General features: G+C 35.5%; 1 protein-coding gene across 6 annotated transcripts in view; it reads left to right on the top strand.

Annotated features, from left to right (window-relative positions):
• The first annotated feature begins 274 nt into the window (after positions 1-274).
• The window catches only part of FSIP1 (fibrous sheath interacting protein 1), a 78238-nt gene continuing 55453 nt past the window's right edge, over positions 275-23059 (top strand). For 3 of the 6 annotated variants that reach the window (XR_004418308.1, XR_004418307.1, XM_033063494.2), the window contains exons 1-11: positions 275-492; positions 956-1068; positions 1409-1595; positions 2420-2569; positions 3927-4099; positions 4978-5062; positions 7196-7294; positions 10127-10218; positions 10893-11000; positions 14341-14505; positions 17451-17588. Coding sequence is in view for 4 of the 6 variants with exons in the window: in XM_033063494.2 (XP_032919385.1) it covers positions 1033-1068; positions 1409-1595; positions 2420-2569; positions 3927-4099; positions 4978-5062; positions 7196-7294; positions 10127-10218; positions 10893-11000; positions 14341-14505; positions 17451-17588 (1233 nt within the window). In the remaining 2 variants the exon portion in view is untranslated. The remainder of the gene's footprint in view (positions 493-955; positions 1069-1408; positions 1596-2419; positions 2570-3926; positions 4100-4977; positions 5063-7195; positions 7295-10126; positions 10219-10892; positions 11001-14340; positions 14506-17450; positions 17589-23059) is intronic. The other 3 variants (XM_033063495.2, XM_033063497.2, XM_033063498.2) reach the window with 3 other exon arrangements.

Genomic DNA, 23059 nt, shown 5'->3' with positions numbered 1-23059 from the left:
TTCCTCCCTGCCTTCCTCCCTGCCTTCCTCCTTGCCTTCCTCCCTGCCTTCCTCTCTGCCTCCCTGCCTTCCTCCCTGCCTTCCTCTCTGCCTCCTTGCCTTCCTCCCTGCCTTCTTCCCTGCTTTTTTCTCTGCCTTCCTCCCTGCTTTCCTCTCTGCCTGCTTGCCTGCCTGCCTTCCTCCTTCCCTGCCTTCCCTCTCTGCCTCCCTCGCTGCCTTTTTTCCTCCCTGCCCTCCTCCCTGCCTGCCTTTTTCTCTGCCTTCCTCTCTTCTTTCCTCCCTGCCTCCCTGCCTATCTTCCTCCCTGCCTTCCTTAAATAAATACTGGTATTCATTACTGAAATAAAGACCTGTATTCACTTGAGCCTTCTGAGAATCGCCAGCACGTGTCGTAATGCTCACACTGAGATGTCCATTTCCCGGGAATTCACACAGGGTTTTTTTTGCAGAGCAACGTTCGTGTCTGTGGTTTAAACTCAGAATTGAACTGAGGTTGGGAATGTGAAGGTTTAGATTCAGGAACTTCTCGTTTGAACATAAGTAGCGTTTGGCTGGTTTAGTTGTGTGCAAGATGTGTCTAAAGTGCCTCATTATTTTGTTGGTGCTACCTTTGTCAGTCCAATGATTGAAAAAAAAAGAAAAAGAAGACCCATGGTAGTTCCCCTGTCATGAGATTACTTATAAGATGTACATCATTCAAAGTACATAATTTGATAGTAAGCACGTTTGAATACTTTGGTTGGCTTGATGATATAAATATATATTTGTATGTATATTAAAAAGAACATACTTGAGTGGCAAGCCAGTCTAAACTGGAAAAACCTTGCAACATGGAGTTGCTAGAAAGTTGCTAGAAGCTTACATTATCTGTATCTGAACTATTGCAGGGCTTGTAGTGCTTTATTGTGAAACTTCATTTGAAATGTTGTTTTTCTGCTTTTTTTCCCAATTTTAGGTAACATTGGGAGCTTGGATGAAATTTCAAGGCCTGCACCTAGTTCAATACATAATTGTAGATCTTTAAATACATCTATGGAGTTATTAACACCAGAACCATATTTTCAAAAGGTAATTTTTCTCTCCTTCAGCAGGTTAAAACCTCCATGCCTAATTCTTCATAGTAGAATGCTAAAGAAGTAATATTCTGCTTTTTCAGTTTCACATGTACCCTACAGGCAATCCCAAGTCTGACAGTCTGGGGAATGATGAGCTTGAGAATCAATGTGAATTCTAAAAAAGAGAGCTCTTTCTTAGTATCAGTATCAGGCCTGAAAATGGTTCTTTTATTTAAGAAGTACACTGCAGTATTGTACAGAATTGTTGTTGTCCTTTGTGATAGCATGTGAGTGCTGTCTTCTTCACCCAAGACATCCTTGTTTTCGTGGTGGCAATAATTTGCATTTCATAGGTTGATTCACCTGTCAGTTTGGCTGATGTTTGTCAGAGAGGCCGTGTAGAAGATTGCTGTCCAGCAGAAAACAAAGGTGATGACAGAGATAAATGTGATGTCCAGGAAGTAAGAACAGATCAGCAAACAGTGGAGAGTACGACCATCTCTCTTCAGAAGTGTTTGTGGAATCCCAACGAGTTGTCAGGTGGGAATGACTAAAACTTTCTTGTGTTGTGACTAGACCAAATACCAAGTTTTAATAGTTTGGGTAAAATTCTACTGATGGAGGGCACAGAGGTTGCAAATAGGCAAAATTTTGGAAAAGAAAATGTCAAAATCCATACCTTCACTTCTCTTCACTATTTGAAATCTACCTTTGAAATAAATGTGTTATTACTGTCAGCACAGTACAGTAAATGTCTTGTGGCATCGTAAGCTGTGATCTGGCTTAAAAGATCAGGAAAACCTTTCTGTGTGTGTTCCATTGAATCATGTTAGAAACTGTTTTCATTAAGATAGTCTAATCAAACTTTTCAGACTAATCATGATGACTAATTAGAAACATTGTATCCTAATAATGGTCCACCTGTCCAAAAACCTGCAATTTATGGTTGTAACTGAACAATGTTAATATTAATATAATACTTTAAATGTAAGTATGCAGTGTATAACTTTAATTTAAGGACTTACAGAAGTGTTTCATGGCATTCTTCTGTCATTCTATAAATGGCAATGGATTAATGTTCTGGGGTGTCTCACTGTTTAAAAATAGAGATGCAAAGGCCAGTAAGTGAAGCAGATGTTTGGATACCATCTTGAAATTTAGTTAAGGTTTCATGACAGAATCGGGGTCGAAAGAAATCCCTTGATTGCTGCTCCTGCTTTTAACATGAGTTCTGGTATGGTAGTACTTACTGTATTTTGGTATTATTATTTTTAAACTAACCCACTGCAAGGGCTCTGTGGTGATTCCTAATTGACAAAAATGTATCTGGTTTATTGTGAAAGGCTTTTGCCTGTGTTTTTCAGGATGTAGCTCTAATTCAGATTCTGGAGATGAAGGCACTGAAACACAGATGTCAAAATTCTGTGAACCTTCCCCAGGACCATCAAGTAATGCAAAGTCAGACAATGCTTTACAAACTTCGAAATCCTGTGTAACTTCCCCAGGAAATCCAAGTAATGCAAAATCAGATAGTACTTTTCAGGTGTATAAGATGAGCTGTGCAATAAAACTTTTTCCTTATCTTATTAATGCTTCTAAGAGAGGTTGTAATGGCCATGTATTTGTGTGTATATTATTACAGTTATGAAAGAATACTGCCAATTGAATATGTGTATGAATTGTGCTATTCAGGATGAATTGGGTGAATTCTTTATTTAGAGATTGCTTTATTAATGGATATTAATTTTCTTTAATGCTGTAATATAATTTGAGTTTTCCATACATTCAATCAGACTAATAAGGCAGAATTCAGTGCTTATCCTGTCCAGTGCACCAATGCAGGTCACCAAACATGGTATTAATAGCTACAAACGGAAACTGGATAGAACTCAACCTAAAGCTTCACTCAGTAATTTAAGGTTTATATCAATATGCTGAGTTCAGGCCAGTTGAAATAACTCCTCTTTCTTTTGCAATCTGTCCTTGGGTCCATCTGTCCTCTGTAGCTCACTTAGACTTTTATAGCTTTCCCCTTGTTGTATCCTTCATCTTTTTATGGCATGAAATAGACCAATGCGTCACAGTAAATGCATGGATCAATGGCTATGTAAAGCATCTGACCTCTAAAGATTAGAAAATGAACTAGAGTGTTACAGGACTCCAAAACCTGTAAGTCTGTGGGATTAGGGACAGTGCTACGAGTGTTTCCTTTACTCTTAATATGGAAGCCATAAATCAGGACAGAGCACAAGGATGCCATAGGAAGGGGAAAAGGTAAAAGTTATAATTCTAATCTGCATATCTAGGAAAAAAAAAAGGAGGCAATATAGTAATCTAATTAAGTAACGGTAGTTTCCATCATGTTTCATTGTTTTTCATTTTTTATTGCAATATTTTTCTAGAACCAGTATCAGAATCTGGTTTGGCTAGACATAACTTCTCTAATATTTAAAGGAAGACATATTATAGAGTCTCTCTTAACCCCAGAATTATTAATTTCAAAATGTATTCTACCAGTCAGGCTGAAAAAATTATTTTATATTGTTTAACTCAATTATTTTCGCTGATACTGTGGATATGTTGTCACTCTTCCACTATAAATTTGAATCAAATCACTTGCCCAAAATAGGTGACTTTTCCTCTCCCACACCTCCATATCCAACTGCTACAGCACAGAGTTTGTTTCAGCACTCTGTTGCAAAGACTTCTGTATTTTCCCTTCTATAAACAGGTTTTAGAAATTAACACGTTTGAGAATGTTGTACTCTTGTCTATGGATGTTGCCCATACATTACTTGAACTGCTTTTTAGTGTTTGTTTGGTTTTTTTTACATGCTTCAAGCTAACATTAATTTAAAATATATTCTCCAGAAGATTCTTCTGTCTTGGAATGTTCTGAAGACACAGATATAAATGCTCAGATTCAAGCAGCTATAAAGGAAATGAATAAACTTGACACAATACTTGAACAACAGCGTTTTAAGGAAAAAGTAGTTAAAAAGCAAGGCAGAGAAATGAGGAAAATGCTCTGGGAAGAACTTCAGGTTAGAAGTTTTCTGCCAATTTTGTGTCTCGTATATTAGAGTACTGTCTTACAGAATTATCGTGTTTCCTAGAAGCCTTATGATTAAATAACTCACAGTTGGCTGACTAAAATTAAGAAATGAATCTTAAAAAGTAAGACTGGATAGTTTTAAATACATTTTGGCTAGGCAGGCTTTGAAAGAAGGACATGGTCCTTAAAAATTGGTAAGACAAATTGCCAAATATATAGCTGTCTGAGTGTGGTTTACTGGCATGGTATTATGCTTGAGTTCACATTTGCAGGGAGGGTAAGGTGTGTCAAGAGGTAATATCTGTGAACCCTGGCTGAAAAGCATTTATTCTGCTCAAGTGGGATCCTTCTTAGGCCCAGCTATTTCAGTACTGCCTGTTGTTGAAGAAATTAGAGATGCCATCCGAAGAAGGCGTAAGAATGCTATAGCACAAATTCCTTTACCCTATTCCTATCCTGGCCTCTAGGAGTTAAATGCCTTGAAACAAGTTAGTATTTCCTCTGTTTTGCATTAATAGAAATGTGAGTTGCTAAAAACCACGATTGATTTGACTGCATTTCATAATTTCATTGAATTTGGATTTGGATTTGGAGCCACATAGAAATTACAGAACTTCTTTGTCTGGTGAAGTGGGTCTCCACATAAAAGACAATATGTAAAAGAGGCTTTAAAATTTCACCATACTTTTGTCATAACTTCAGGAGATATTCAGATAGCCTCAAGAAAAAAATAAAGTGAGAAAAGTAATTTCTAATAGAGTCTGAAGTTCATTAGATCTGATAAGCAGACAATGTATTTCACTTTAAAGAATTTACCTTAAATACATGCATGTATCTATAGATACACAGTTTCTTTCTTTTGAATAGTCTATCAGAACCACAGGAAGCCACGAGGAGGTGGAAAACACAAACCAGTTTTTAGCTTTGTTCTCATCATGGCATGATACAGATGGTAAGTAAAGAGAAACAGAATTGTGGTACATCTTATATTTTTTCTTTTTGGGGAGAGAATAAGGGTTTGAGGTCTGAATGGTTATTGCTGAGCAAAAATCTCAGCTTGAATGTTGGAAGTACATACATAATAATGGTAGCAGTGCATAGTTAAAATATTTCAGCAAAATTTACTATTTATAATGTAACCTGCTTTTATTTCTATGCTAAAGTTCGATTGCTAAGGGAAGAAAACAATTTGATAGGGGTGATATTCAGACAGTCTCCAGTAGATGTCAGCATATATTAAAATAACAGCAGACAAGCAAGATTATATGACTACTAACTCCTTTATTTCAAAAGTAACTGCTGTGGAGACCATGTGCATCATGTGGTTTCTGGTAACCTGCACTGACAAAACTGCATAGTTTAGATAAATAGTTTTCCTCCAGCTTGATCTTCATTTTTTCTGTATCATGTTATGCCTTACTTTTCAGGTCTTACTTACAGTAATTTCACGATTGCAAGCCACACTGACTATGAGCCGCACCTCCGGATGTCGGCAACATTTCATTCTTTGTCCATACATGAGCCGCACCTGATTATAAGCTGTTCTCTCGTTCGCAGCGAGGACCCGCGTGCAACAAAGTTGCCAAGTAGTAACAGAATCGCGGGATCGCGGGGTTTACTGGCTCGAATCAGGCTGTGTGGGCTCGGCCCACTTGGGGCTGCCAACAGGACCAGGTGGCCCCAGCTCAGCGCTGCTGCTTGGCGGGGCTGCAGGAGGGGAAGGAACCCCCCCACTCCTGCGGCGACAGGCAGGAGAGGGAGCCTCCCACTTCCCTCCCGAGCCGCGGGGATGGCAGCACGGAGCCCCCGCCTCTACCCTGGGCTGCGCTGCCTGAAGGAGGGAGCCCCTGCCTGCTCCCCACCCCTCACTGCTGGCACAGAGCCCGCCTGCACCCGCTGCACAACATAGTAACCAATTTGTAACAATCACGTAATCCCGGGTTTTACTGGCAGGTGTTCGGCTCGGCACCTCAGTTGCACTTCTGGGGTTGGAAATTTCAGAAAATTTTTCACATATTAGCCGCTCCTGAGTGTAAGCCGCATTTCCGGGGTGGGAGCAAAATTGTAGTCAAAATGGTGCGGCTTATAATCATGAAATTACTGTATTTATATTGGTATATATTTAATTAAACAAATGTCTTGATGACTACCACGGTTGATACTGAAATGGAATAAAGTTAATATATTTTGCTTTTCAGACCTTGAATTTGATAGACCTTTACTAAGTCAATTATAAATGAGAGCTATTATAGCTTTTAATGTAGCTGTGAAATCAAGCCCAAGTTTGGATACAAAATCATTAATAACTTAAGTGTTCCAAGCCTTTCAGGCATAACAAAACCTTCTGACACACAGCAGAAGTATAAATCAGGAGTTAATGAAACAGCCCTAAATTCCTTACCCTGTGCTGTGTTTAACAAAACCATTTGTTCAGTGGAGTCCATTACACTTCATTATTACTGGTTATTGTAGTTTTTTCATTGTGAAAATCATATGTAATTCATATCGTTCTTTGCAATATGAGTCTTTTTCTGTGAATACTAAGTGTATAGACTGCAACTTACTGCTCTGACTTGCATTTCCAGTTGACACATAAGAATACTTCAATTGATTAATTTTTTTCTTTGAGTAACTGAAACAACTAGGATGTTTGAACACCGTTTTTCTAGACTATGCCCTTGACCTAAGCCTCTTGGAAGTCTAATATTTCATGCACGGGCAGATACCAGCTGTGAAAACCTGGATGCTTTATTCTCATTCAAAGTTTTAGATGTCTTGCCACATGGTGTCTGCAGAGGCATTTGAACTTTAGGGCCTCGGGCTATATCTTTAAGAATGCGATGAATTGTCTTCTATGGGCAGTAGTTGTTAAAAACAAGGACATAGTTATAAGAAACAGCATATAAATGACTCACACTTTACACTTCTCCCCTTCTTTTTTTCTTGAGAAATACAGTGCTTATGTCATTTATCCAAGTGAATTTGTTTACTTTCCAAGTGTGAGGTCTTATAGTATGATAGACATGATGCTAGATCTTCTTAAAATACATTTCAATTAAGTTTTACTAGAAATATTTCCTTCCAGATCCCTCCCATGCTAAAGAAGATGAAATACATACTTCTGTATTTCACACACACATGAATCCTGAAGATTATGATTACCATAAAGCCCAAGAAAACCAGGGTAAGCTTTATTAATGGTAAAGTTTGTGCTTTTAGAAATGGCAGGGTAATGAAGACTCAGCCTTTGTGGCAAGGCCAGTGAAATGTGAAAAAAGCAAGGTTGTTTCTGGAACAGTGACAGTTCTTACCATTTTGCAATTGAAAGAAGAGAACAGCTTTGTGACTTACATTTTACTCAACATGCTAAGAAAATCTTTACGTGTAGGTTTATACAATCATTTTTCTTTCATTTCAAAAGAAAGAGGTGTGTAACTAATATATTGTAAAATGTATCATTGATTCTTCATGCCAATCCTTTAAAAACTTATCTTTTCTATTACTCTAAGGCATGGTAGCTTTTATTAGTAGGTTTATATTCAAGAAACCATCTAGAAATGACAAGTGGTGCTGAATCTAACTGCAGCTGTTCTGTATTTTTTTTGTTTTCAGCAGAAGTTGTATGAATTTGTGTCAAACATAAATCTCCAGAAAACTTATTTTATATTTTGCTATGCTGGTAATTGTAAAGTCTGCATTGCTTTTATGAAATAACTACTTTCTGGCAAAACTGAAACACCTGCTCATTCTTTTGGAGACCATGTATTATTATGCACTGTGTAGACATTTCAAATGCTGTTAGTGACGTGGTGTGTCCAGCATGTCAAAATAAATGGAATTGTGCTTGTATGCCTCTGTTCTTTCCCTATTCGAAATTTAAATTTGTGTGGTTAGTAACTTTTCACATGTGTTGTGATATAAGAATAATGACTTCGACTGTCATTGTTATGAACTGCAATTTTTTATTTCATTGTCAACTACCATTCTATGTAAACAAAAGGAATCTATCTTCCTGGTGAATGGCTAAGATGACAAAGACATAATAGAAGTGCATTTCTCAAGGCTGAAGCATCAATGGGAGTAATATCTCTGCAGTTTGTACAATGTGACTGCATGTTTTAATTTTTAAACATGGAACTCAGTTCCTTTATGATTTTATCACTTGTCTTAGTTCCCCAGTATGTGACCTTAACTTTGTGGGCTGGAGCTTTTAATTTCTCTGTCTACCCTGTGTTTTCATTCCTCCTTTAAAATAAAGCTTGACCCTCCGCTTCCTTCTTCAAAATTTCTGAGTTGTACTGGAGTGCCCTTAAATAAGAATGACAGGTTTCATTACCAGTATTCACTACAGCATTGACTTCTGGAGCCAATGTACAGGCAGTTGCTATCACTTGCACTATTTTGAGATGTTCTGCACGTTCCTTCTTTGGGAATTCATGAAGTAGAGATTGCTCACAGCTTGTGAGCAATATATTGCTTTAAATGACTTTTACTATTTCAGCTGGAGGCTTTTGATGTGGTGTCTGAAGAGCTAAGACTCTGTTTGGGTTGCTTTTGGATTTCTGTGTCACAGCTATCATAAAGGCGGACCCTAAACGAGAGGAGCTTGTGAAGGAAAATGTACGCTCTAGTTTTATGGTATTACTTCATCAGTCTCGTCAAGATTTATACCAAATCTTTGAAAGATGTGCCAAATATACCAAAACACATATGCAAAATTTGTTTAACTGCAATCTCTCTTCTAATTACCCATGGCAGTCTTCAGTGTATTCTTTGTCTCAGTGATCCATGTCTGTCCCTTCTTTACTTCTATGTTCTGAGATATTCTATGTGACAGTTCCCTCTCAAAAATGCTATTCTACAGTCAAGTGAAAGATACAGCTTAAAAGTAATGTATATCTTGGGTGTTATGTTGGTGTTTGGTGTGTTCTACTCATTTCAGGATGCAGCTTGTCATGTTTATATTGATTGTTAAATTCCTATATGATCCATTTCCTTGGCACATGATGTTGCATGGTAATAGTAAAGAAAGCTTAGGATGCTTTCAGAAAACAGTTGTGCATTTGAACTGTGAGGGGATTTCTTGGTCAGATCCAGCACCTCAGTCCTTTAAGGTTTGTGTGTAAAGGAGGCATGGAATTTATTTCATATCTTTGTGAGTTTACTTTCATTCTGTTCACTCTGAAAAAGAGCTCTTTTCATCTAGCCTGTCTTCTATTATCTAATGTCAAATTCTTTTTTTTTGTAGGGAAATTAAAAATTTTTTTAAAAATTTCTGCCACTCATTTTTAAAATTTCTGCTTTCCAGAAAAGCAAAAAGTACCATGCCTGCTTTTGAAGTAGTTGGAAGTTGATTGCATTTGCTTAGACTTGTTATTTAATGTGACAAATATTTGCTGTTTGTAGAGGAGTTGTTTTTTTAAGCATGGTATAAGTCTCTGAAGAACATAATCATGCCTTTTTTTTTGGTCATGGATGGAAACCTATTGTTACTAGAATATCATGTGTCTGTTTATTAGATTTACAGCTCTATGATTAGTTTTATTTTTTAACAAAATTTGTTTTATAAGCTGTGTTATAATAATATCAACTATATCATCTGTTTTTCAGCTATTTTATTTAGAAAAATGTACTTGATATGTCTCCAGATAGTTCTGTGGTTTTCAAAAAAATTGTTGTCTGGTTTTGTAATGATGAGAAAACTGCAATGATGATAGGGTTTGAAGGAATGCCGTGGCTTTTAAGGCCACCGTGTTTAAGATTTTTGAGGTCAGAAATCCAAAAGTATTTTAGCCTTTGTAACACTGGGTGATCTCATATAATAAAAAGTTGAAAATGAAATTAGATTTTGGCAATAGTATGTTTTAAATATAACAATATTATTTACATACAAAAGGTTTGTCTATTGACTCTATTTGTTTGCTAAAGATTTGAATGGGATTTATGTTATTACAGTACTTGTTGAATGAGAATAGCAATGATTATAATGTAGCAACCTTTCTTCCTCAAACATCAGATTATCCAAGTGAATTAGAAACAGAAAAAACAGCAGAAAAAGTTCACAGCAAAAATAAAACCAGCCAGCATTTCATTAAAAAGAACGTTGAGGTAAGCATTAAAGCATAAAACCAATAACATTTTTAAAATGCTAGCTAGAAATTATCTATAACTACTTTTGAAGACAGTTTTCTTTTAAAATCAGGAACTTTTGAAGTTAATTAAGCATAAATGAAAACATTGCCTTTCTGTTAAAACTGCTATTTATGGCAGAGCACTGTGTTAGGCAATTCTCAACTTGGGTGCTCATATTGTTTAGGATTATACTGCTATGCATTTAATTGAGCACTAGAAACTGAATAGTTGTGTTTGTGCCTGGATATTGATTTTTTTAGAGGCAATATCCTAAGAATTTTTATTTTAAAAGACAATGTCCTGATGCATAAATAAGGGATAGATATACAGGTTGTTGATGAGTAGCCTGGATGGGACCATTCTGTGTCAGAAAATACATACCTTGATTTTCTTGCTTTTGTTTTTCTAGTGAGGACTTAGTAAGTATCATGATTTTTCATCCAGTGAAAAATATTTGCCCCCCTGCTATGACAACGACTAAGATAAGACCATTACTATATGTAGGCTGCTATATTTGTCTATCAGAGTGATTATTTGTATTTGGAAATAAACAAGATCTGGATGTTAATTTCATAGAGTCTAAAAACTTTGTTTAGGAGGTGTTTGAGTTAGTGGAGTTTTAAAGTATTTTCTTTTTGTAAATATTTCAGATAGCGAAGGATTCAGGAAACCAATTTGTTCTGCTTGAGGGAGAAAAGAAAAGGCTAACTGAACTATTGAAAGATACAGAAGATGAAACTGAAAAGCAAGATCTTGAGGTATGACAAGTTTAATCTGTACTGTTCTGTTGCATTTGGCTTATTTTTACAGTAAATCTAAATTTGATCTTAGTCCTACCATGAAGTATCCTACTGACATATGAGAGAAAAGATGGAGAAATCCTGTTGAATTTGTCTCCAAAAACGAATTCTCATTAGTTTATTTGTTAATTTTACTAACAGCAGAACATGAAAGAAAAGTTAGGCACAGGAGGAAGGAACCTTAGAACTACACTTGAGAAAATTACCTATTTTTTTTACATAAAATGTGCAGTTGTGGAGTGTTAATCTGAGTGGTTAGTGCTGTAGTCTCAGGGAGAAAGGTCAGCAACTGCTTGCAAAAAACTTCCAACAACAGTTTTTTGACTACTGATAAATAGATGTCATAATGCAGCAATTGGGGAAATACACATTTGTGAAGTTTGTGTGTCTTTTTAGAAAGGCAATGTGGCATCTTTTTTGTGACTTCCAGTTCAGTCTGTCTTAAAAGTATATAATGTCTGCTTGAACATTAGACATCTATGCTTTAACATAATGTTGTTAAACAGTATACATTCTGCATAATTCAGTGACTAACAGGAGCTGAATTGAGTAAAAATAATCTTCATGGAGAGTAACAAAGAGTATTTGATTGTCCCATCAATCACTGTTTCTAGGAGAGGGTCTTCAGTTTGATAAATGTCATAATTTAAAGATTTGAAGATATTTTAACAACCTTCTGTTAGTAATCATAACTTTCTGTCCAGGGAATAGTGTCTTTTTTATAATTTATTTTACTGTTTAAAAAAGTATTCTCTCAAAATGTGCAGTTACTAGGTTTTCTTTCTCTTTAAGCTAGCATCTGTCATAGAATTCAGAGGTATTTGTGCAGAGTAGCTAATACAAATTTCAACTAACAGCATGAACTTCTTTTGGCATCAATTCTCAAGGCATCAAGGCAATGGAAAAGTGTAACATTTGTCCACATTTTGTATTTGGCATATGTCCCTATCATGTTGTCATGCATTTATCAAGATTTTATTGTAACTATTAGATATGAAGTAGATCATCTCACAGGACATGTGTTTTGCTGTATGTTCTTAGTACCATGGGCAAGAATGGTAGTTTGTGGGTTACTCTAGTCAGTACTAGATCATTTCTTTAAAGAAAAGAACTCCTAACTCGCCTATCAAAGTAGAGTAAAAGAAAGGATAGCAGTTACTTAAGACCTGTCTAGTCTAGTGATGGATTCGTCCTCTCCCACATTTGAATTTTATTTCCTGTGGCTACTTCATAACAAAAATCATGAGGAAATTATCAGCTAATGAGTAATCTAGACAACTTCAAGCTGGCCCAGGTAACTATCCAGCTGATGGCCTCTTTCATCTTATTTTATTCTGACTTTTAAAAAACTGGTACAATGATATTGGCTGAAGTAATGTTTTGGAAGCTGTTAATCAAGGCAGATCTGGTTATGTTGTATGAATTCCTCTGTATGGTGTAATGTGGATTAGATAACCTCATTTGACTTGTAGTACTATATATGCCAAATATCCAAACAGCACTTCTCACTTTTTGAAAGAATGTTTTATAAGTGTTTAAAATATTTTAGGAGTACACATATTCATGCTAATCTAATTGTCAAAGCTAAAGCTACAGGAGTATAATTTGTTTCAGATGTTCCACAGACAGCACTGACTGTGCTGTTATAAAAGTATTGTTCTGAGTTAACACACAGGAAACATTGACAGGACAGAAGCTTATTTTCCAGGCAAAGCTATCTTGAAATACAAAAGAGAATGTGTGAGTCAATTTCATCCTGGAGAAAAATGACTACTGGGGTAATTTGGATATTTGGAGTATGGCATACAGTCACTGAGCTGTAGCTAATGAGCCCAGTTTCATCTTACTGGACTCCTGTAGACTCATTTCTGTGTTTTTGCACTGTGATCTTCATTCTCTGATTAGGGGTGACGCACAAATGTTGTACCATGATGGATACTTAGGCTTTGGTGGTCACTGTCTCACCTGAACAGATGTTTCCACAAAGCTGGCAAGCATCTAAGACAATTGTGAGTGGCTGTTTTGGAGTCAGCTCAGGTGTGGTCAGGCTCATTAGTTGTGTAGCATCATACTTGTATGAGAAAGCATTAGAACTGATTTCATTTCAGAAAAAAGGATTACTCTCTCTTGACTTTCTTTTTTTCTTTATTTGTTTTTTTTTCCATTTCTTATGAAGATAATTTATGACAGGTGTTTGGGGTATGCTTCTTTTTTCTTTTTGCAACTAGTGTGCTTTAGGGTAATGAGGATGAACCACGAATGACCTCATAGCAGTGGTTTGTAATTGGAAGCTGGTATCTCCTCCTCTTGTATGGATGCAACTGCTTGAATAGCCAGAGGACTAATCTGGAAACTGGAAACAAATGGTGGACATGAATTTCTTGCAAGACAGATGTTAGAGTCTTAGGACAAGGTGCTGGTCCTATTCTGGTAGGAAAAAGAAAGGAAACCAACAATACACTCATGTCCTTCCACACACCCTTGCTCTTCTGCACTCCTGTCTAATGTTTCATTGTGGTCAGGACAGAGATGTAATTTGCTACTCTGATACAATGGGGATTGTGCAGACTTGCTTCCCTGAATGTGAAGCAGGGAGTGACAAGTTGATGTGGAGAGCCTGCATCTGTCTGTAGGTATGAGCTCATTACTTGGGCTAAGTGGCCTAGCTCACTCATAATATGCAACTGTATGTAGGAGTATATATTCATATGTGTTATTCAGATGTTAACTGCTATCAAGAGGAAAAGGTCATGTAAATCATGATCAGGAAAAGAACTCTCTGCTTTCTGTCTCTCCCAGAGTTTCTGTGATAATATACAGGGGCTCAAGAAGGATGGCAGCTACTGAGCAGTTCCTATGAATGCCTTGTTTTCTTTTTTGGTGGTACCTTGCTTGTGTCACATTACATCTCATACTGTCCTTTTGAGATTTGGTTCCAGGTGGTTCTTGCCATAGTATCAACCTTGCAGTTTCATTCCAAGCCAAGTTTTGGTCAGGCTTTCTCACTTTATGACTTGTTTATCAGATGGAAAGTGGCTGTCCATTTAAGTTGCTCCTTGGTTATATTTAAAAGCAGTGAATGTATGAATGTCTCTGCTTGTTCTGTCCATAGCTTCTCTCAGGTGTGCTAGGGACATGAATATTTGGGAGATTTTAGCTGTATACTGAGATGGATGAAAATTTAAATTTTATGCATTCGTATGGTTTATCTGAAAAATAAATCCACTTGATATGCAACTGCCCATAAAGTCTGTTTCCTTTGCGAATGAGGCTTAAGTATTTTCTATACTTCCAGCAGGAGAATGTGTCTGTCTGGCAGGCATCAGGAGAAGGGTACACACCTGGACCAATGGAATTTCATCTCCTGAATGAGATAGACAGTAAGCTTCAACTACTACTGTCTGATGGGGAGTTTGCTGCTCTTTCCAAATCTAGCTCAAAATGTCCAAGCCAGACATATCAGGTAGGTTGCAGATCAGAGCTCATCTGCAGATATTTTATTTGAAGTGTTGAGATCAATACCACATATGTGTGTATTTGTATCTTTTGCATTTTTCTTTAAGATCCTCTATTCATAAAGTCAGTGTATTAAGGAATGAAGTGAGAAATTTTAGCTATAAGAAATGATGGAAAAAATAATTTGTTGCTATTTTGAGTCATATTTAATTCAAGAACTGTCGAGTTTTTAACAGTTGTTGATTCCACACTTCCAAGATACTTCATAAATTTTTAACTGCATGAGGATGATTTTTTCAGCATAGAAACAAATTATCCATGATCATTTACATTTGGGAATTAGAATTTGGTTTCTTCTTATCTCAGGATACCAAAAGTGCCTGTTCACTTATGATCTGAAGGATAAGGCAATGACCGATAAGCAATGTTAAAGACTGTAGAAGATAGATTGAAATTGTACGTCCCTTGTTTTTAATGTTTTTAATGGCCTTTGTTTTTTTGGTTTTTTTTCATTGCCAGCAATGTTGAGTTTTGAAGATTAAGAGTCAAGGTCACAGCCTTGAGAAATGATTGTTTGAATTTTTTACTTAGAAGACTTCAATTTATCCCATGCTGGAGTACTGTTGCCTGTAATATAACAGGGTTTAAAATAAAAAGCCCTAGTTCTTATTTTGCATTTCTTTGCACAAAGCTTATTGATTTTGGTAATATTTTCATTTTATGGCCAGAACTGATATATCAGAGAATATCTGTAAAAATGTTCATTCACAAAACTGTTTTCAGTTACCAGTATATGAGAAACATCTCTTTGAAAGGCTAAAATACCTGTGGGTTTAGGGTTTCTTTCTCCCTCTGTAAGGGCACTTTAATGTCATTTTTTTAATTGGCTTCTTTCTGAATGTGAGGTTTTGTTTTACCTCTAGCAGCATTTACTGTAGCTCAGTTCCAGAAGAGTCACATTTTGCTGTTGATTATTTACCAGGTGGGCTCTAATGTGTGAAAAAGCGCCTTCCCCTTGGTGGTAATCACATAACAAATGCAGTTGTTACCCTGAGCTTGCCAATGATTGCTTGATTTTGTGTTCAGTGTTGCAAAACATCAGCTTGAAGTTAATGTGACTTGCCTCTGATAGTGAATGCTCTGTTTGGAAATGTTTGTCCAAGTTATTGTTGTTTCTTCCTTTCAGGTAATAGCTCAGAAGTATTTGAATAGAAACTTACATTTAGGTGTATACTAATTAAAGAGTAATATATTATCTTTTTTGAGTAATATTAAACCTAACAACCAAAAAAAGGCAGTTAATTCCTTATTACCTTTCCCCAGTGAAATGCAGTTGCCTTTCAGTTTTGTTTTGCAGCATGTAAAAGGCTTTCAGACATTGTAATTCTATGGTTTTAGCTTAGAGTTGCATATTATGAAGCTGCACATTGGTTTTTTCCAAGAATTGTGTTAGATATAGCTTTCAAAATGCAGACACTTAATCACTGTTGCCTCAGTGGGAGATGTCCCTTTTGTCACTGATGGATACATTCACAGGATACAAGAACTATTCTCTTGTTCTGAAATCTTAATAATGGGCTTTAATTATCCTGCAGTACCATGGCTGAGCTGTAACAGAGAGGCAGACACGTTCACCTTTTTGTGCAAGGAGTCCAGCTGGATTAAGAATGCTTTTCCATGACTAATGTTCTCTTTTACATGGAAATGTTTCTCATCAGAATTGCATTTCTCTCTGAAATGTTTCTTTACTCTGGTGCCAAATTAACTAAATATTCAAAAACATTTCTGTCTTACTTAATATTTTTGGGGAAGAATAAAGTAAGTTGAATGTAATCCTGAAAGAAACAGGAAAATGATAGGTTGATGGATATGAAATGTAAGACTGCATGTGATGAGTACAGTTACCAGCTTCAAAAACTGGAAAACTACCTGAAAACTAAAGCAAATGGAGATGGTACTTAAAGAAATGATAATGTTTGTAGGCTTGGTTGTCTTAAATCATAATTAATGTGTGTTACTATGAGAAGTTCTTTCGTAACTGTTTTGGGTTTTTTTAATAAGACAAATACTCCCTTTTGCTATTGTAGGAGTGGACTAGAGTTAACAGGTTAAAACTAATAAATACTCAAAATTCAGAAGATACAGTAATTTTTAAATTAATTAACTCCTTGATAGCCTATGCTCTATGCCTGTGCTTTGCCAAAACAGATGAATTTCACAGATGATGTCTGTTTGAGAGCAGGCTAATGAACTGATCAGCCAGTTTTATGCCTCAAGATGATATGATACTAATATACTTCATTATGTGGGATTTTCTTATTATTTATTTTTAAAATTTGGAGAAAAGGGAGCGAACAAATAATTTCAGATATTTCAATGAACTGAATTACATGTAATACTGAGACTTGAATGTATTTGGGACTGATATAAACTTCCAAATCGAGTCCAAAATTGTTGAAGGATGTGAGAATGTTTAACCAAAATCTTTGATAAAGGTTGGGCAACTAACTCCACCTTACAGAGAGAGGGTCATTCCTTGTTTACCATGATACCTAGTAAACAAAAGCTGTTTTCATTTGGGTTCAGTTTTTCCTTTTCCTTCTGGCTTAATTCTGATCCCAGTATGGTTAATAAGAGCAAACTTTGAACCACTCATTCAGTCACCCCTATTCTCAGAGTGCTTTTATTGTTGTAGAAGTTCAGCATCCAAGTATTAGATCTGGAGACTAAGAAATTCCTCTTAAAATGAAAAGGGTAAGAATTCTTTTATTGAAATATGTCTTGCCTGATATTTAGCTATTTTATTTGAAAATATGCATAATCAAAACTATGCATTTGCAGAATTTGTATTATTCTAAGCATTTCACTATTTTCTTGGTAGAAATCAAAAAATCATCTGCCTATGAAGCAACATAAAATTACGTGCTTAACTTCTATAAATTATTTTCTCAGGAGTCTCTGGTTTATGCAAGCAGAAGTCTAGAAACGGTTCCAGGTGAAAAGGTTCTGCGAGACAGTAAGGAAAAACGTGATCAACAGAATCGTCTGAAAGAAATAGATTGTCAACTGGAATCCCTAGAGAGAAGTCCTGTAAGTTTCCTATTTTTGTGCCATTTTTCTTCCCTCGGTCTGGGGACATTGGAGTTTATAATTCCATATGTCTTAAAATAAAATCCAGTTTTTTAACCTTATGTGAATTTCTGCAGGAATCCCCATAGAAATATGCAGGCAAAAGTCTCAAATAATTATTCTTAATCTGGGGAATTTTTTTTTTCAGTTGTAATGCATACTCACCTTTAATATAGGGTCTTTCAAAGTCAAAGACATTTTCCTCCTCTCTTCTTCCCCAGAGGGGCATAGCATAAACAATAATACGTAAATACATTCTAAACTGATTTTTTAGTAGCTCATGTACTTCAGTATTCTTTGTAGGACCAGGTCTGTTAGGAATGTTGCATACACTAAGTTATTGTGGTAATCTTTCTTTATTATCACTACATTGAAAGAAAAATGGCGTTTTTATGTCTGTGTGTTGTAGAAATTTATTTCTCATGTGTAGCTGATTTTAGAGTTTTCACTTAGTAAGAAAAAAATAAATGTGTAAGTTTGTAAGACCAAAAATGTAGTGTAGCTTTTTCTCTTGGAGGTCTTTATTCAGCAGTAGGCTTACTGTCCAAAATAATCAGACTTAGGAAAAGTATTGTTCCTGTTATCTTTTATCACCCTCGAAAAAGGATCTCCAGTGCAGATCAAAAGCTTTGTGATTCAGGTGGCAACATAACCACAGTGGTATAATCTCAATTACTTATAGCACTGTTGCTATAGTTGCAAAAGCTTCAGCCACTCTACATTAGCAAGGTTTATTCTGGCAGTGCTGGAGTATATATGAAGTGAGAGAACAAAGACTTGGGACAAGGAAACAGTGATTGTTTTAGAGGCTGTTCATTTGTGTGTGTGTGTGTGTGACTAAGGAAGCATATTTAATTCTTATTTATTCACAGTACCAAAACAATATAGAACTTCATTTTAATACACTATTCTTGTTATAGCTGTTGTCTTAAACAGTTAAAAGAGAGAGACAAATAAATGGGGGAAATCTGTGAACTTCAGTGTATTTAGTAGGTTAATGGGCAATCAGATAAAGTAAGTCTGCATATTGTCATATTTTTCTCCTCATTGACCTTTATATCACTTTTGTCACTACTGACCTTGTTTATGAGGCAAGCACAATCTAAGGAAGTGTGTCTGGGAATTGTATGATAGTCTACAGCAAGCCTGGGAAATGCAGTGGGCCACTGACTCATTCAAGTATTTTGTGTATAAATGGGTCAGTTCCAAATCTTGGTTGGGTTGTAGAAGTTTTGTTTGGTATCACATTACATGCAGACTCTTGTAATATACCACTCGTTTTTCCTTGACTAGATTGTGTGTATTTAAAACTCCAAATTGATAGACTGTAATGCTAATTTACACTGTTTATAAATATAGAATGTCACCTATAACATTGCTGCCTGCCATGCAGCACCTGGCAGGGCTTCTTTCTGTCTTCTGATCAGTTGCTGCTCTGTAGCATGACTGAGGTCATGGCATGTGGATGTGAAATATGTGAGTACTAGATTCTTGAGATACTTCAGTTCTCAATGAAGGTAAAGAAGTGTTCAGGTCTGAATGCAAGTAGATTTTTCCTTCTAACAGTACAGTTAAATATATAGAAAGGATACACTTTCTTGTTTGAAGAAAGAATTTCCTTAAAATAGGAGTGCAGAGTGCCTTTTTTTTTCTTGAATGTTTTTTTTTTCTTAAATCAGATAACGTATATGCAGTTTTGTTTGGACTTTGTTTCTATACAAAGTAATGTTTTGGCAAATCTGGTCTCTGCCAAGACACTGTGTGATGAAAAACTAAACTGAAAGATTGGGTTGGGGAAAAGGAGTACATAGACTGCATGTTTTCAGAGTAATTTAATAATTTCTGGAAATACTGGTTTTTATTCAATAGGTGGCACTCTTCACTGTGTATCAGAAGAGGAATGCCGAGGCATAATTCTAGGGGATATTTCGACTGGTAATAAAGTGGTCATTTCTGCTTTTTAAAATGAAGGCTGTGAGAGATTTGCATCTCACTTGTGGCAAGAGTACATGTGTGCTGCTTTTAGCATTGTTACTTTTCTAGCTTTCTTTAAAATTGTGTATTTAAAATCCATGTTTTTTTAAAAATTCATATTGCATTTCATTTTCTCCTTTACTCTTTGCTAAACCACTGTAATTTGCTATGTAAAATTATAAATAAATTCTCTGCTCTGAGTAGAGGGCAGAGTTGCTAGCAGTTATGAGTGTTATTAGTTGTAAAATACAATATTTTACGAACTTAGTATCTGAGAGAACTTATGTTAAAATTTTGAAAAGTCCCTTGGACAAAATATTTTTTGTTTCTGGTTCCTAGGTGGAAATTATGAATAGTTTAACAAAACAGAATTTAGCTCTAAGTGTTAGGACATTGGTTGCAGTAGGTATAAAAATAACTCTATTAACTTTCTTTGGTGTGTGTCGTAGGATGCTGTATTTTTTCACTACTGTAAAATGGATTATTTAAATTTATTTGTATAATGGTAATGACCTTCTCTTCAAGGGGAACAAATACATTAATCATATTTCTGAAGGAGGCTATTTAGTAGGTGCTGGTTTCTGAAATTATGACATTTATGGGTTCCTCTACTACAGTTAACCTCATATGTGCTGTAAGACTTCATGGTCTCAGCTAAATCTGAGAGTAAACTCACAACACAAAGCCAGAGGATAAAACTTCAATCTAATTTATAATTAATATAAACACATAAAATCTGTTAAATATTTCACTTGAATTAGTGAAACTAAGGTCTTTGGAATCTGAGTTCCTCCTTTACTTTGAAAAAAATTGTCCCTAGTGAATTAATATCCCAAAGAATGTATTGTATGCATTGTTGAAATGCATTGTGAAATTTCAATCCAACTGAAATGTATCTGTACCGTGGTATCTGGGCCCTTGCTGAATTTCTTTTAGGTTTCAGTTTGACCTTAGTTCACTTGTTCTTCATTTGAAACCATGTCTGACTCTCTCCGCATTCTTTCATCTTTCAGTTTCCTGGAAACCACTGAGCTTATCTTTGTTTTGTGGATGGCATTGTTAACTGCTGCTTCAAAAAATACCCAGTTCAGCTGCCAAATGCGTGTTGCTGAGCATTAATGAAAAGAATTTCATATAGAAAGAATAATAAATTTAGTTATTTTTTCAATTGTGGCTTTGTCTCATTGGCCTTTTGTGATAATCTAGTGGCATGTTTGATGGTGTGTTAAATTTCTTCATGGCAGACAGTACGTTTAAAAGCACATCAAAGCAAGCTGTTATGTAAGATAGCTTCACCTTTGCTGGCTCTACGTGTGTTGATTTCTAATGTAGTACTCTGGAAGCTGATTAATTCCTGCCAAAAGTCTACCTACACATGTCTGGTTTGGGGTTTTGGTCAGGTATATAAAATCAAAAATACTTCAAATGCATGTTGAATATGTATGCATGCAATAGTGTGCATGCACACATATAAATGCCAGTTATCTCTTGGCATGACTGAGGTACTGATACCTACTTGAAAAAAAAGGTGTTCCCTTGCTTCTAGTAAGTGCTTTTAAAACAGAAGCTAGATATAGTTACCCTATGCTTAAATTTAAATTTATCAGATGTCTGTACACATCTAGGAATCATTTTTTTCATAAGTTCATACAACCTTGTGGCCAAATGCATTTTGTGATTGTTAGTTGTTAAGGGTTTTGGTTTTTTAATTTTTTTTTTTAAATACCAGGTAGTTCTAGGAAAATATACATTTGGTTATTGAAGTAGCTAAAATTTGCAGACAGGTGAGAAATTGGTGAGGATGATGAAGAACAAAAATAATAAATGTGACAATGCTGGCAAGAGCTTTGATTACCTACAGGAGCTTACTCTAGTAAGCACAATTCTTACCTTTTTGATGCAAAATAAAGTATAAATGTGGGGACATCTCAGAATCAAATTAATTATTGGCTGATCCTGGAGAAGGTCTTACATCACTTGCATCATATACTGTTCATCAGGGTGATGATGAGGTTTGTTGTTACACATAATCTTGTTCCAGTTTTTGCCCTAGTGATTGAATTCAGTGTACCTGATCCCGAGTCTGTATTAGGCAACTTCCAAAAAAGAAGAACTTCTTCCTGACCTCTGCCATAGTTCCTTTCTTCCCTTTCTAAGGGAAGAAGAGAGTAACATAAAGCCCTACCACATATCTGGAAAGTAATTTGTCAAGCAGACTATACTGTAATATGTTGTTGAATCACAGTCTTTCCAGAAATCAATAACTAATACTCTTGAACACAGAAACACAGCCATATTTTTAACTACTCTGTGCATTGGTAGTCATTGTAGACTATAGCAGATAAATAGCCAACATCTTCGTTTTAATTCATATGGTATCATATGGTGTCTAGTTTCTAAATAAACATGTGTTTGTCCATAAAAATAGAAATTTTTTAAAAAACCATTTTCATAAAATACTGCACCAAATAAAGGGAAAAAGGACAACCTATCTAAATAAAGTTGAGATATGCCACTTTCTATGTTATTTCTTCAAAAAGTATCTACCAGGTGCTAAAGTTTCTTGTCATGCTGTTGCTAAGATTCAAACATATCTTGTTTATTCAGGTTTTACAAGACTCCATTCTAATTATGTGATTGTACAGAGCTGTTTCAGAATGAAATGTGGTAGCATGTCCACCTCAGAAAATATCAATGTGAAAATCTTATTTTCTTCATTTAGCAGCTACTACACACAAGAAGAGAGCAATAAGATTATATTTCACTCATGATTTAAATATATTTACTGTGTATTATTTTTCACTATAGTGTGGATCAGAATCAAATGCCTGCTTAAAATATTTATAAAAAATATTTTAAAACTACATGTTGCATTAAGATTCAATAAAATTAAATAATTTTTGTGTGCATGTTAAATTTTAAAAATTAAATTATGTTAAAATATTGATCAGTTAAACTCTTAATGATGCTTCTAGTTTATATAGAAAATTAAGATAATATTTACGTAATTGCCTATTAAGTTGAACTGCATCCATATGATGGTGATAATTAATATTGCCAGTTGTACCATCAGTATTAGTTATGTGATGATACTCTATATGAGAAATCATTGCTGGAATTTGATATCTATAATGGGACCTGTTTTAAATATAATGGATTTCTAGGTAAGAGTCGTCAAATTTTCTGTCAATTCAATGTTCTGATCCTTCTTCTGCCAAAATGTAATTTCCAGTTAAGACAACAACTCTGCTGGTTTACAACTCTGCTATATTGTGTCTGCTGTCATAAAATAACAAAGCATCTTTGACTACTCACCCATCTCTAAATTCATGTAGTGCTACTTATAATCATTATTTGATCTCCTCCCATTTTGTGTCTCTAACGTGGCTTAAGTGTAACTGCACTGCTTTCTTAGTTTTGTTTATTTATAAATGGCATTTAACACCATCAAACCTTTT

This window comes from Catharus ustulatus, chromosome 6 (genome assembly GCF_009819885.2).
Source record: "Catharus ustulatus isolate bCatUst1 chromosome 6, bCatUst1.pri.v2, whole genome shotgun sequence".
Classification (NCBI taxonomy): domain Eukaryota; kingdom Metazoa; phylum Chordata; class Aves; order Passeriformes; family Turdidae; genus Catharus; species Catharus ustulatus.
The sequence above is the reverse complement of the archived record's forward strand: the minus strand, read 5'-3'. Positions and strand labels throughout refer to the sequence as shown.